The sequence below is a fragment of the Bubalus kerabau genome, chromosome 17 (genome assembly GCF_029407905.1).
Source record: "Bubalus kerabau isolate K-KA32 ecotype Philippines breed swamp buffalo chromosome 17, PCC_UOA_SB_1v2, whole genome shotgun sequence".
Classification (NCBI taxonomy): domain Eukaryota; kingdom Metazoa; phylum Chordata; class Mammalia; order Artiodactyla; family Bovidae; genus Bubalus; species Bubalus kerabau.
Window position 1 is genome coordinate 66657366 of NC_073640.1, and position 14213 is coordinate 66671578.

General features: G+C 62.7%; 1 protein-coding gene across 2 annotated transcripts; it reads right to left on the minus strand.

Annotated features, from left to right (window-relative positions):
* Positions 1–2905: 2905 nt before the first annotated feature.
* On the minus strand, positions 2906–13843 carry EPN1 (epsin 1). 2 transcript variants are annotated; one of them, XM_055554216.1, is made up of 11 exons: positions 13573–13843; positions 10763–11083; positions 7618–7867; positions 6916–7040; positions 6429–6503; positions 5913–5996; positions 4883–5186; positions 4584–4694; positions 4377–4463; positions 3568–3819; positions 2906–3492 (listed from the first exon to the last, which is right to left on the minus strand). In XM_055554216.1, the coding sequence occupies exons 2-11, from the start codon at positions 10988–10990 to the stop codon at positions 3284–3286; spliced, it is 1725 nt and encodes a 574-aa protein (XP_055410191.1). In that variant the 5' UTR covers positions 10991–11083; positions 13573–13843; the 3' UTR covers positions 2906–3283. The 2 variants fall into 2 exon arrangements, with proteins under 2 accessions (XP_055410191.1, XP_055410192.1); XM_055554217.1 differs by lacking the exon at positions 6429–6503.
* Positions 13844–14213: the final 370 nt, after the last annotated feature.

A 14213-nucleotide genomic window follows, 5' to 3' on the forward strand; every position in this document is an offset into this window, starting at 1 on the left:
TTTAGGACTGGTTTGATCTCCTTGCTGTCGAAGATTAAATGTACAGAAGTCAGTTTCTGTACCATCCATGATTGCTGTATTTAGTCATCTACCACTTACCCGTTTTTATATTTTTTTGTTATTAAACATGCCTAACACCATACTTACGACTTTAACCATCCTCAAGTGTATAATGCAGTGGCAATCAACACACTCGCAATGTGGGCAGCCATCACCACCACCTAGACGCTTGGTATCATTAAAACAATCACTGGCCCTTCTCTCTACTCAGCCCAGACCGTCCTGTTTTACTCTGTCTCTACAGATTTGCCTGCTCCAGGTACTCCATGTACGCCGAGTCATAGTGCTGTTTGTCCTTCTGTAGGTGCCCTGTCTCCCTAAGCATAATGTTCTCAAGGTCGTTCCACCTTGTGGCAGATACCAAACTTCCACATTTTATGGCTGAAATCTAGTCTGTTCTACATACACACGTTTCATCGACCTACTCAGTCACTGATGGACACTTGTGCGGTCTTGTCTGCTGGCTGTTGTGAATAGTGAACATGGATGTGTAGGTGTCTGTCACGTCCCCGGTTTCAGCTTAGTTTCATGTACACCTGGGAGACACAGCTGGGTCCTGGCTATCTGTGTGTGTGACCTTTGGAGAAATCGCCACACATTTCCACAGCCACTGCTCGATTTCCTAGTCCTACCAGCAATGCACAGGCGTCCCCGTTTCTCCACATCTTCTCCAGTATGTGCCATTTCCCAGTTCTTGACTGTAGCCACCCTAGCAGCTGTGAGGTGCTATCTGTGGTTTTCATCAGCTCTTCCCCAACAGCTAATGATGCCAAGCACCTTTTCAAGTATTTGCTGGCTGTTTGTATGTCTTTGGAGAAATGTCATTTTTCAAGTCCTTGCACATTTTTGTATGGGGTTGTTTTTGTTGTTCGTTTGGGGGAGTATTTTATACATTCTGAATGTTGAATCCTTTCCAGTGTCAGATTGGCAAGTATTTTCTCCTGGTCTGCAGTGTCAGGTTGCTGCTCTCTGTGGGGGCAGCTCTTGGAGACCCGCAAGTCAGTCTGCAGGTGGGGCTGTGTGGCATGCTACAGGAAAAGGGGTCTGGCTGGAGCTCCAACCACATCCATCCATTTCTAGCACCTAGCTTAATTCACATTTTTTAAACAATCATTTTTTCTTTATAACGATTCAAGTTATGTGTGCTCAGTCGTGTCCAACTCTTTGCAACCCCCTGGATCATAGCCCACCAGGCTCCTGTGTCCATGGGCTTCTCCAGACAAGAACACTGGAATGGGCTGCCATTCCCTTCTCCAGAGAATCTTCCCCACCTAGGGATCAAAACCTGGCCCCCTGCATCACAGGCAGATTCTGTGCCTGAGCTACAGGGACATCTGTAGGGTCCCCCCACCACATACAAACTAACACCAAACCGTTCCTAGCCAGAGTGCAATCTCCAAAATTCTCCAGGGGAGGGGCTGTGAGGAAACTGGATCTGGGGGAGGTTGGACAAACGTTGAGCACAGACAGTAGGGGGCGGGTCCTCCTCTCTACAGTTTCCTGCGCTGGAAAGCATCAGTTAAAACTGTATTTTAAGGAACACGTTAAACAGCACTCAGGGAAACTCTTAAGTGATCAAACAGAAGTAAAATAAGCTGGAAGAAATAAAGAATTAGCCCAGGGGGCCTCCCTGGTGCTCAGCATTAAAAAATCCACCCACGAATGCAGGCGACGCGAGAGATGCAGGTTCAATCCCCGTGTCAGGAAGATACCCTGGAGGAAGGCATGGCAACCCACTCCAGTATCCTTGCCTGGATGAGAATCCCATGGACAGACCAGCCTTGTGGGCTACATCCTGTGGGGTCGCAAAGGGTCAGACACGACTGGACAACTGAGCAGAGGAGAATAAAGCAAGACACGCTCAATAGGGAATTTAAAGACGGCAAAAGAAACGTATTTTTGGTGAAAAGCCTCTGGAATACCTACCTTCATCCTACCATCGGGGTTTGGGGGGACCAAGGGGCTCCATGTGTGGGGTCCAGGGGCTGTGGGGGGGGAGTTAGGGACCATAGCAGGTGCAGGGGAGGGCAGGTAAGTATGGGCGGTGCTGAGGATGTGGGCGCCCTGCGGACAGGAAGCGTGTCCTGCCAGTCTACACTCACCGGAACCCCGCCCCGCTTCCCCGCAGAACACCTCCGGCCAAACTCAACTGGCCGGAGCAAGTTCCCTGGGTCTCCACCCTCCCTGGGGCAGCGGGGTGGCCCCTCTTCCGTCCGTCCGGCACCGGGCGCGCAGAGATAGCTGTAGTGTCGAGGACCCGCCAGTCCCCCAGACGTCAGAGGGTGGTCCAGCGGGGAAGCCCGGGCGTCCGTGCAGGCCACCCTGCACCCTGGAGGTCTGCCCTGCCCTCACCCAGAGCGGGGCACCTTCTGGGAAAGGACGTGGGCCAGCTGATCTCGGGGCACCCAGCCCATGTGTCCCTGAAGCCAGAGCCAGTTGAGAGAACAGCTGCAGGAGCACCCCACGGTGGGACCTAGCCCCTCGAGTGCAGTGGGGTTCCCCCCGAAGCCCAGTCACCCGAGCGCTCTTTCTGGGGGCCCAGGGTCCTGCGCCCCAGGTGGCGGGTGTGCATGTGTGCACACACGGAGTCCTCACCAACAACCCACAAGTCCAGCCCCGCTATCGACACCGTCCACGCCCCACCTCCATCAGCTCTCCAGACTGCCAGGGGGCCGCAGCCCAACCACCCACGGAGCCCCCTCCCACCCCCGACACAGAATCCCCCACGCACCTGGAGTCAGGGAAATCGAGGCTCCCCCCTGCCCCTAAGAGGCAGACGGACTGCGAGCCCCGGGCCCCTGGGGGAAGGGGCCACAGGACCCATGAGTGGGACCGGGGGGCTCCATGCCCGTGAGAATTGCCATTTATTCCCGAAGTTGCCAAAATCATCACCGAGGATTCACCGAGGGGTGCGTGAGGGGAGGAGGCGGCTCAAACACTGATTGAGGGCCAGTCAGGGGCTGGGGGAGGGGAACTGGCGGGGGCCCCCCGCTGCCCCTCCCCCTTCTAATGCCGTGGGAAGGGTCCTCCTCCGGCCAGCACCCTCCCCAGCCGCGTCCAGTTTCTCTCAGGGAGGCGGGTGGGGGACACAGGAAGAGGCTGTAGTGTGAGTGGGCCCCAGGAGGGGGAAGGGCGCTGGGGGGGGCAGGGTCCCCCGATTCACATGCACTCACAACACTGGTCTCCCAGGGAGCAGAATGGGGGAGGCCCCTCCCGCCCCGGATTATAGGAGGAAGGGATTAGTGTTGGGGGCCGGGGGTCCCGGAGGCATCATAGGGGGCAGGCCAGGGCCCCCACCGAGAGGAGAGATGTACGTGGACGGCGCTCCCGCGACAGGGGGCACGGGGCTGATCCGGAGCTGGTTCAGGGTGAGCGTCGCGGGGGGCGCAGGCTGGAAGGGGTTGGTGATGGAGGGGCCGGTGGCCGGGGCTCCTGCGGGGAGGAGGGCGAGGCAGTCAGGGGTCTGCCCTTGACCCCGCGCCCCACAGCCCCCGCAGCTACACTCACCGCTTGGCAAGAAAGGGTTGGAGGCCTTTGCCCCGGGCGCCGCGGGGCCCGGCCGGCTCACCAGCGAGTCCAGGTCCACCAGAGCGGCGTTGGGGCCCAGAAAAGACTCCGGCGTCTTGCGCGTGGGCGGCGTGGGGGTCGGGGCGGGCGGGGGGCTCCCCACAGCCTCAGCCAGAGAGCCCCCGACCCCGCTCATGTCGAAGGCGCCAGGGCTGCGGGCGGGCACCTCTCCGGCAAGCAGCTCCAGCTCCCCTGAAGGGGCCGCAGAGGGGCTCAGGGGAGACCCCGAGACGCAGGGCCCGGGAGAGGGGCCCCGAGCAACCCGCGGCGGGCGTGGTCCAGGGGCCAGGCCTCCACCTCAGGGGCGAGGAGGTGCAGGTCCAGCAGCGGGGACAGCTCCCAGAAGACTGGCACACACGTGGGGACCACCGGGGTGGGGCCAGGTGGACCGAGTACCCTTCGCGGGGCCTGGTTTTGTTTTTTTAAAGATAGCAGAACCCCAGCTATGTTGGGGAAAAGGCACAAAAAAAGCTGCAGAGAGGCGGAAGGATGACATCCCGGCCTGCTGCCTCCAAGTGAGCGTTGCTCGGCCGTGGACAGAGCACAGGGGTCTCCCAGGAGCGGGGCGCACAGGCCAGGCCAGGCCAGCGGGCAGCACACCCACCGTATGCAGAAACCCCAGCAGGCAGGTGAGGAGGGGGGCGCGGCTCCCCACCAAACCTGCCATCACGTCAAAGGACACGTGCTCGTCTCTGAACACCAGGGCGACAGTGCAATGGACGCCCAGCGCGGGAGGGGTGGGGGCTCACCTGTGCTGCTCCCAGAGGCTGGCAGGGGCGTGCGCAGGCGGTCGAAGTCAGAGAACTCGTCGGCCTCCGTGTCAAATCCCCCAACCACTGTGCGGGGGTCAAGATGGCACTCAGCTTCCCTAGGACCCAGGAACCCTAGGACCTAGGAACCGGACCCCTCACACACCCAGGGGTCTGCCCCCGCCCCCCGAGCTCCCCTCCAGTTACCTGCAGTGCCATTGGTGCTGGGCTTGGCAGGGGACCCCCCCCAGGGGTCTGAGAAGGCCGGAGCTGGGGCCCAGGGGTCAGAGGCCGGGGGTCCGCTAACTGGGGCCCCACCTGGGGCCGGAAGGAGGCGTGTGAGGCGCCGGCACTCCCCTCTGCCCACCCTAAGTCAGGCGTCCCTGCGGCCGCGGGCCCGGCCCCTCCCACCTAGCCCCCATTCCCCCATCCCAGAGGGCACCTCCACCTCCACAGCTACCAGTCCCCCACCCCCAGGGCTGCACACTGGGGGCAGGGGGTCTCACCATCGGAACCCCCCCACGGGTCAGGTGCTGGTCCTTCTCCAGCCGCAGGGGCCTGGGTCCCCCCCCAAGGGTCAGCTGGGGGCCCTGCAGGGCCAGCAGGCCTCCAGGGGTCCCCAGAGGCCGGCGTAGGGGCTGGACCCCCCCAAGGATCAGCAGCCTGAGGGACAGGAGGTCCCCCCCAAGGGTCCGAGGCGGGGGCAGCCGTGGGGAGGGCAGCAGCCATGGACACAGGGGCCCCCCAGGGATCAGTGGCAGGAGCAGCAGCCGGGGCCGTGAAGACGTCAGCAAGATCCATGAGGGATGACTGCAGGAGAAAAGAAAGCGAGAGGTGAGGGGACCCCGGACCCAGAGGGCACCCCGTGGGGAGGGTAGAAAAAAGTACCCAGGAGGAGGAGGGGACCCCAGACTTCGAGAGGGGACCCTGGGGGATAGAGAGGGGATCCGCAGGTACAGAGAAGTGCCCAGAACAGAAAGAGAGGTGGAGATGACCCCAGACCAGACCTAAAAATAAAAGACACCCTTTCTTTTTAGCAGGAGGAGAAAGGGGGAGGGAGGCGGCCCACCAGGAGGCTGAGCTTCCGCGGACTAGAGGGAAGTGGGGGCGGACGCCGCCGCCGGCTGCTCTGACAGGCTCTGCTCTGCCCGCCGCCTCCCCGCCCCACACAGCCCCCAGCCCTCCTTCCTCGGGGCCCCGCCATCGCTCTCCTCACAGCCGTCAGTAGGCCCCTACACAGACACACCGTTCCCCACCAACCCAGACCGCCAACCAGCCCTGCAGAACTGAGGACCAAGGCCAAAGCCGCCCTGGGCCCTGTCCTCGCCGGGCCGACCCAGGCCCCCTTGCCCTGCCCCAGTTCATGGGCTCCAAGCAGCACAGCAGTGCACACACCGATCCCGGGCTGTCCCTGGGCTGAGCCAGGTCCCCCTGGATGCGGAGGGGGCCCCTAGCTATGCCCCCTCTCCCAGGAGCAGGGAGCTGTGTGCACACTGAAGTCACCTTTGGCCAAGGCTGGCCTAGGGCCACACTCACCTCCTCCTGGCCTGCCGTCTCCCTCTTGCTCTCCTCTATGGCCATCTGCAGGCGCAGGTCGTCCCCACGGCGGATCCGCTCCTCCTGATCCACCCGGAGCGGCAGGCGGGGAGGGGTCAGACTCTGGGTGACTGGACTCTCACTGCGCCCCCTCCCCCAAATGCATGGCCCCAGAACCCCCCACCCAGACAAGGCAACTGAAAATTACAATGGGATGTGGACCAAGGTGTGATGTGAAGGGACACGGGGGCGGGGCGAGGTCGGAGTGAGGGTGCTGTGTGGGGACAGACGGGGGCAGGGGCGCCTGACACAGGGGTCTCCTCCCGTGGGGTGGGTGCTGGCGGTGGCCAGCAGGGCGCCCTCAGCCCAGAGCAGCTACACACGCCTTGGGGTGGGGGTGGGGCACGGTCTGAGCCGGTCTGACAAGGGGTCCCACAGAAGCTGCAGCAGGAGTGTGGGGGCGGGGACCTAGGAAGGGTCTTAGGGGAGCCTGGTGGTCGGGGAAGCTGCTCTGACCTTATCGTGCTCCTCGCGGCTCAAACTAAGGGCCAGCTGGAGCTGGGCGTCATCCTCGGGGCCGCAGGACGGGGGCTGGGGGAGAGAGAGCGTGAGGGGGCGGGGCCGGGGAGAGAGAGCACGAGGGGGCGGGGTCAGAGAGGAGGCGGAGCCGCGGAAGGTGTGTGAAGGGCGGGGCCAGAGTGTGAGGGGCGGGACCAGGTGGTGGGCGGGACCAGGTGGTGGGCGGGGCCGGGGAGGTGAGGGGAGAGAGCGTGAACATGCACACACGCGAGGAGGGAGACAGAGCTGGGCCAGACCGAGCACGAGACACAGAGTCAGGGCCCCGACCTGGTGAAGAACAGCAGAGACAAGCTGGGGTGGGGCCGGTCCTCCAGAGAGGAGGGGGGCGGAGAGGGAGAGCTGGAGGGGCGGAGGCGAGGCGTGGAGATGGAAACAGAGCGGACTCAGACCCGCGGCCTGCGACCCCACAGCGCCGCACCGGTACCTGGTCGGCCTCCTCCTTGCTCATGGCCAGCGCCAGCTGCAGCTGCAGCTCCTCCTCCCCGCTGCTCTGTGGCCAGGCCTGCTCCGCCTCGGGCGGGGGTCCGGAGCCCACGGCTGCAGAGGAAGCTGAGGGAACACAGCCACTGAGACCCCGAGAAGATGGGACCCAACAGAGGGCAGAGTCTGAGACGCTCCCGTGCCCCAGTGGGATGCAGACTCCGTGGCTGAGGAACAGTGAGGTGACCCCACCTGGAGGAACGACCGGGGCGCGGAGGGACGGCCCTGAGGGCCTGGGCAGAAGTCAGCTGGTGAGGGGCAGGGCCCTGAAGACCTCTGAGCCAGAGGCCTAAGCTCCGGCTCTCAGTTGAGGGATGAATGGCCTCCTCCCCCTTCTCCAGGGCTGGAAAGCTCCCGATGGCTCCCACTGGGGAGCCAGGGATCTCGGGCTCCAGGGCTGGGCCCAGGGCTAGATGCTGGGAGGGGACAGCCTGCACAGCTGGCCCCACCCCGCTCTGGGCACCAGGGGTGAGTGAGCAAAGGCTGGAGAGAAAACGCGGGTGAAGACCAAAGGGAACAGCAGCCTTCCCCTGCAGCCCCTGCCCCCAGCATTGCACTGCTCCACCCTGACCATGGTCAGCAGAGAAACCCCCGGCCGGCCGCTGGAGTCTCGCCGTGATCCCAGCCCGCAGTGACCCCCGCTCACCTGTGGCAGTCTGCGCCAGCTTCTCCTTGGTTTTGAGCGCGTGGGCACGCTCCTCCCGCAGCCGGTCCTCGTCACGCAGCAGGGCCACCAGCTGCCTGGCCTTCTCACGCACATTCACGCCCTGGTCCTTGCCATCGCGGTCCACGTACTGGAAGTCCTTCAGCGTCTGCACAGCGTACATGTTCTCCTTGCACTGCTGTGACACGCGCTCCGAGCCCGTCTTAATGAGGTACTCCATCAGCGTCATGGCCTGCAGGGGCATTGCCTCGTCACCCAGGGCCCAGCAGCACCAGTGCCCCCAGCGGGACCTGGAGAACAGCCCCCCGGGCAGCAGGAGCCGAGCCCCAAGAACAGAGTGCACCAGCTAGCTCACAGAAGCATCGAAGCAGGCAAACCCAGAGCCCGGACTTGGGGGACGAAGATGCTGTGAACAAGGTGGGTGATGACGGCACGGCACGGCGCCCCTGGGTGACAAGGACGAACTGCGGTGCGTGCGACCTCCGTGTGTCTCAAGGCACAGCGGGGGGAAAGGCAGGCCTGGCCCGCAGCCCATGCAGGTGTCCCTGCACAGCACAGACCTGCTGTTTCAAAAAAACGAAGACAAAGGCCACGCGGCTGGACCCGGAAGGTCACACTCAGGTGCTCAGTGCATACCAGGAGCCTAGCAAATGTCGTCTGAGGCAGGGACTCCACACCCGCCCAGCACGACTGGAGGACCACAGCCTCAGAGGGAGGGAGAAACAACCTTTGGGATCTTCTCATTTTATGACATGGGGACACACTTCCTTCCCAACAAGTCAGATGGGAATACCCCGCAGCCCACACCCCGGGCAAGGCCTCTGAGAGCCAGGGAGGGCTGGGTCTGTCCAGGCGCTGCAGGAGGCCCCGGCCACAGTCCTCAGGCAGAGGGCACACGCAGTCTGCAGGTGACGCCCGGGCCTCCCAGACCTACTGCACTGCCCTGGGCTGCCACGTCAGCAGAGGGGCCAGCCCAGGGCCACGCTGGAATTCACCCAGGTCACGTCTCCACCACCTCCCTGGGAGCCCAGCTAAGGTCTGGCACGGCTCCCGGAGGTGTGTCGATACGGTTACCAGGTTGCCGGAGGTTAGTCTTTAACTTACCCAGAGGTGTTTACACCTCGCACCGCATGGGGACCACAGGCTCCTGACCCCCCGGGCCAGCCACACCCTGGGGTTCAGCGGCTTCCCGAGGTCACGCCCACACAGGACAGCAGTCCCCGAGGGAAGGGGATGCCAACACCATGCTCCGGGGGCCCGCACACCAGGGCAACCACCGCAGCCCAGTCCAGAAGCAGCCCTGGCACCAGCCTCAGAACGCTCAGGGCTCTGAGCACTTTGGAACTGCAGTGTGTGAGCACAGGGACGACCTAACCCCTAGGGGAGGGACACATGTGAGCGCCATGCAGCCGCCACACCTCACCCTCCGCACAGGAAGCGGGCATCAGTGACCGCAGCCCCGGGAGTCTCTGTCAGTACCTCAGGTGCCGTGTCCCTGGGAGACGAGCTACCTATCCCCACCCCGGGCACACAGAGGGGCCAGCGGGCTGCCCCAGGGATCCCAGCCATGGGCACACGCCAACAGGGCTCAGCAGGTCGCCCCGCGGGGGCCAGGGTCCCATCCTGAGCGCAGCCCCACGCAGGCCACAAGCCAACAGCCACTTCCCTCACACCAAGCGCGGCTGCAGCCACAGCTGGTGGGCTTCGCTGCAAACCTGCACGCCTCCATCCGGTGCAGGGGCAGCCCTGGAGAAAGTGCCTCCACCGCCCTCACCCACAGCCCAGTCACCAGGCCCTGTCCCTCCCCAACAAGTGCCTCGGGCAATCAGTGAGCTGAGCGGGGCATGGCAGGGAGCCAGCAGCCCTGCAGCCTCCCCGGGCCGGGTGGCCGGGCCAGCGCGGGCTCCGGGCCATGAGACCAGCGCCTCCCTGTGCTGCCCACCCCACACAGAGCAGAACCTTGACCACTCAAGTTCATGGATGGGACTCCTCAGCACTCCTGGGCCCAGGAGTCCACTATCCAGAGGTAGGCCTCAGCCCAGCCCTGGCCACTCCCGGACCCGCCTTGGGACACCAGGCCCCAGGCCCCCAGAGCAGCAGTGAAACGGGAGAGGGCCGTGTGCAACCGAGTTCCCTTCCCCCGAAACCCGGGGTCTGTCTGTCTGTGCACTGAATAGGGGCCACATGCACAGCACGGGGTCGGGGCACGAGCATGGGCCCAGAAATCCCGGTTCTGGGAAATGGCAAGCACACCTGGACAGTCATCCCCACCATGTGTGAAAGAGCAGACGGTGCAAGCCACTCAAAAATCACCACCAGCTAGCCAGTTATGTCCCCTATCATCAGCCCGAACTTAAACACTTGGGAGTGTGGGGTTTTTAAAAGTAACAAACCTTTGTTCTCTTAATGGGGAATGATCCCTAAAACCCAGACTTGTTTTCCTTTTTAAAAGCAGGAAATGACTTACAGTAAAACTCTCTCTCATGCAGCTCTGAGTTCTGGAAATGAGACGTAGCTGCGTGAACACCACCGCAGCAAAGATACGGAGCCGTCCCATGACCCCCACTCTCCCTGGGGCTACTACCCCCTGCCTGGAGCCCCATGCACAGAGGACCCCAGGGATGACAGGAGGTGTGGAGGGGGCTGGGCTTGCGGCACATGAGAGTGGACACGGAACATCCACGTAGGCCTTGAGAGCGGACCAGCCTAGAACCTGCCCCTTCTTCAAAGTTCACAAGACTTGGGGCTCCCCTGATGGCACAGGGGATAAGAATCCAGCTACCAATGCAAGAGACACGGTTCCATCCCTGGTCCAGGTGGCATGTGGTCCATCCCACACGCTGCAGAGCAACTAAGCCCAAGCGCCACAAGCACGAGCCTAAATGTCCCAGAGCCCGTGCTCCGCAACAAAGCAGCCACTGCGGCCCAGCACTACCTTAAACAATGGCCCTAACTCCATAAGGAGAAAAAACCACGAAACTAAAAATTCTTAAAATCGTTGTTTGTTGCCTTCACTAAAAAGACACAGAACTCCAGTTCCTCCCGGAAACTGGGAAAGTGGGCCTGCCTCCGGGTGCCCCGCAGTCAGCCGCCCCCCTTGCCCGGCGGGCCCCCCACACACACTGACCTTGTAGACATGCCGCCAGTTCTTGCCGTGGTCGTTGAGCCGCTTCCAGATCATGCTCATGATCTCGGAGAAGGCAACCACGTTGTAGGTGAGGTCGGCGATCTCGGACATGAGCGAGCTGGACGGGCCCCAGGGGTCGTTGCTCGTGGCCTCACGCACCTTGATCTCGGCCTCCGAGTAGTTGTGGACGATGTTCTTCACCTGGCGCCGCAGCGAGGAGGTCGACATGGTGGCAGGGGGTGGGGGCGGGCCCCCGGGGAGAGCAGAGCCGGGCAACAGGACGGGGGAGGCGGCGTGGCAGCAACTGGCGGGTCACCGCATCTAGGGGGTGGAGAGGACCTTCACAACCAGGCGTGGGGCCTGCAGCCGCCTGGCCCTTGAGGCGCAGGACGGGGTTCCTGCCACAACCGGCGAGGCTCTGCCTGAGTCACCCCACTGTCTCTCAGTTCCTCAATCATGCCCAGCACCTTCCTGCTCTGGTGGCAGAGCGTGCAGGGGGCCAAGGGTCCTTGGGGCACACCCCAGCTAACACTTCCTAGCTCGCACCTCTGGAGCCTCAGTTTTCTCCTCTGTAAGATGGGGCCTCTATACGGAGTCCAGACACCGCAAGGGAAGCCGGGGGTCGGGACGCGCGCTGTCCCCGTGGGTGGGTCCTGAGACGGCCACCCCGTTCCTCCTCCCGTCCTCCACTAGGCTCAGCAGGAACCTCCAGCCCAACCCACCCCCACACCAGGGCTTGTCCTCGTGATTTCCTAAGCATGTCTGACTCGGGCTGGCCGCCCCCGGAGCCCGTGGGGGCAGCAACCATGTAGCTCTGGACGGACGAGGCTTTTCCCGGCAGAAGAGCTGGCCCGGAAGAGCCACTCAGTAAACGGAGCAGGAAGGAAGGGACGGGGGGGCGGGCAGGAGAGACCTCCAGAGCAGGTGGGGGCAGAAACGGGGGCACACAGGGAGGAGGCCGAGAAAGGGAGAGGGCCAGGAGGTGGGGAGGGGGACGTGGTGTCCCGCCGGGGGGAGATAAGGAAGAGTGCAGCCCCCTGGCTGGGCCCCGGAGGTGTGCCCGGCACTCAGGGAGCATGGGACACGCGTGATCTCATCTAACACCAACACCAGGTTCTAACAGGAGGAGACGGGTCACAGAACTTAAGCGCCCAGTCAAGGTCACACACTAGGCAGGCGGCGCAGGCTCCGTCCCAGGCCACCTCAGGCTCCAAAACAGGTCCCTTTAACTTAACCTGTGCTGAGGGGAGGGCGACGAGAAGAAACAGAAGAGGGGGACGGGGATCCGTGAACCCTCCACAGCCTCGCCCCAGGCCACGCCTGCGCCTCTGCTCCGCCGCACAGACCGTGCGTGACTTGTGGACGCCTCACAGGGAGGAAGCCAGGCCTGGGCCTCCCCCGGGGCAGCCGGGTCCCAGAGCAGGCTCTGACCATCGCCCGCAGCCTCTCCTGTGGAGGCCTCCTACCACCTGAGTCCCTGCCCCGAACGCAGGGGAGCCAGGCACTCGGAGACGGCTGTGAACGGCTGGAGAGAGATGGCCAGGGCTAGAGTCAGGCCCAGCCAGACACACGAAGACACGGCGCTTGTGTGCGACAGAGCAAGGGCCTTTGAGAGGAAAGGAGAGAGAGAGGAGAGAAAAGACACAGAGAAACCTGGGCAAAGACACAGCGACAGATAAAGAAACGAGACCGGAGTGAAGCAGGGAGGCAAAGAGAGAACACAGAGACCCAGAAACCAACAGGCTAAGCTGGGACTGGGAAATCAGACAAGAAAAAGGGAAAGAACAACGAAACTTGGGTCCAAATTCTGGCCTCCCTGGGATTCAGTTTGCTCAACTCTGAAATAAAGGAAAGGATTTCCAGCTGCCGGGTTTGTTGATTAAATACAATGGGAACATAAAGTACTCAACTCCCCGACCCACAGATAATAAGAGCTCAATAACACTGGCTGATTTTCATCATCAGAAAAAAAACATTTTCGAAAGAATATGTGCTATCTTAACACAGTGTGTTTATACTAAAGGACGTTAGAAGAAAAACTCAACACAGCAAAGCTAAGACTTCATGGGTATGCCTAAGAAGGAGACTAGGTTTTTCACAATTGGCTGACCCAAACAAAATTACAAGATCAAATAAAAGACAAATGATATGGCAAAATTCTCCAAGAGTTACTCAGATATCAAACGATATCAAACCTTAACCGTGTGAAACAGAAAATCTACAAGTACTAATGGGAACCAGAGCTCCCAGCAGCTAAGGACAGGCTAGGGGCGAGGGGCAGCATCACCTCCGTTATGAGGCACGGCTGCCCTACTATTTTAAAGACTAGGGAACTGTCTGGTCAGCTTATAAATATTACAGGGTGGCACAAAGTGGGCCTCTCACTGCAGAGTCGGGCTCTTCACGCCTCACTCATGAACCTGGGAGGAAGGCCAGATTCCAGACCAAGCGACAGACCCGCCGAGAGGGACTCGGGGCTGGAAGAGACGAGCACCAGGACAAACATGACACGGGAGGACGGCAGGGAGAGAGGCACAGACCGGAGACACTGGCATTAGTTCTGACCCTCCGACGCCGACACGTGACAGAAAAGCACAAGACCGGTACAGACACACAGGGATGAGCGCTCTGTGGAAACGCCGAGACACACACGGACACGAGCACCGGCGAGGCCCAGGCGGGGCCCGCGGGAGGCAAACGCGGGAGGGCGGAGAGCCGCGGGCGGTCCAGGCCGGGCGGGCGCAGACACACGAAAGCCGCGGAGCTACCAGAGCGCGCCCGCCCGCCCCCCGCTCCCCGCCCGCGCTCACCTCGGGCTGCTCACGCCGCGCTCTGGGGGCTCATGGCGGGCAGCCTCCTGCCCCCGCTCGGCCTCGGTGTCACGGGGCGCGTGCCGGGCCTCGGGCGGCGGACGCGGAGCCGCGCTCGGGCGCACGCGCGGACGCACGGAGGGCTGCACGTCGACGGCCCCGCCGCCCCGCCGCCCGGGAGGGGCGCGGAGAGCCGGGCGGGGGAGGGGAGCCGCCGAGCGGACGGGAAGAAACCGAAGAAGGCGACGGACCGGAAGCGGAAATGACCCCGCGACCCACCCGGCCGTCCTGCCTGCAGCGAGTCTGCGCAATCGCCACATCCTAGCCCCGCCCTCCCGCGTGTCGTCATTTCCGGCGCGCGGGCGCCATGGCCGGGTACCTTTTGCCTCATTTCCGCCCGCCGCCGCGAGCCGACATAGGGGCGGGACGCAGGGAGAGTCTGGTTGGAAACAGCGGGAACAGCATCGTCTCCAGACCACCTCCGCGCGCAAGCTCTGGGCCCCCGGGCCACGCGCCACCGCCGGCGGTGCCTTGGGCGACCTGAGCTCTTGGGCCCACCATGCCAGCCGGCTGCCCCCCCCCCTACACTCCCCGCTGTCTGCTAGGTCAGTTCACTGCCCTCTGCTCCCCAGGGCCACGCC

What these genes read in the sequence shown, in the direction of transcription:
- EPN1 (XM_055554216.1), bottom strand. Translation starts at nt 10,990, where the DNA reads ATGTCGACCTCCTCGCTGCGGCGCCAGGTGAAGAACATCGTCCACAAC. An exon ending in GCTGGCGCAGACTGCCACAG is followed by an intron (nt 7,041 to 7,617) that starts GTGAGCGGGGGT and finishes GTGTTCCCTCAG; the next exon opens with CTTCCTCTGCAGCCGTGGGC. An exon ending in AGACGGCAGGCCAGGAGGAG is followed by an intron (nt 5,187 to 5,912) that starts GTGAGTGTGGCC and finishes TTTCTCCTGCAG; the next exon opens with TCATCCCTCATGGATCTTGC.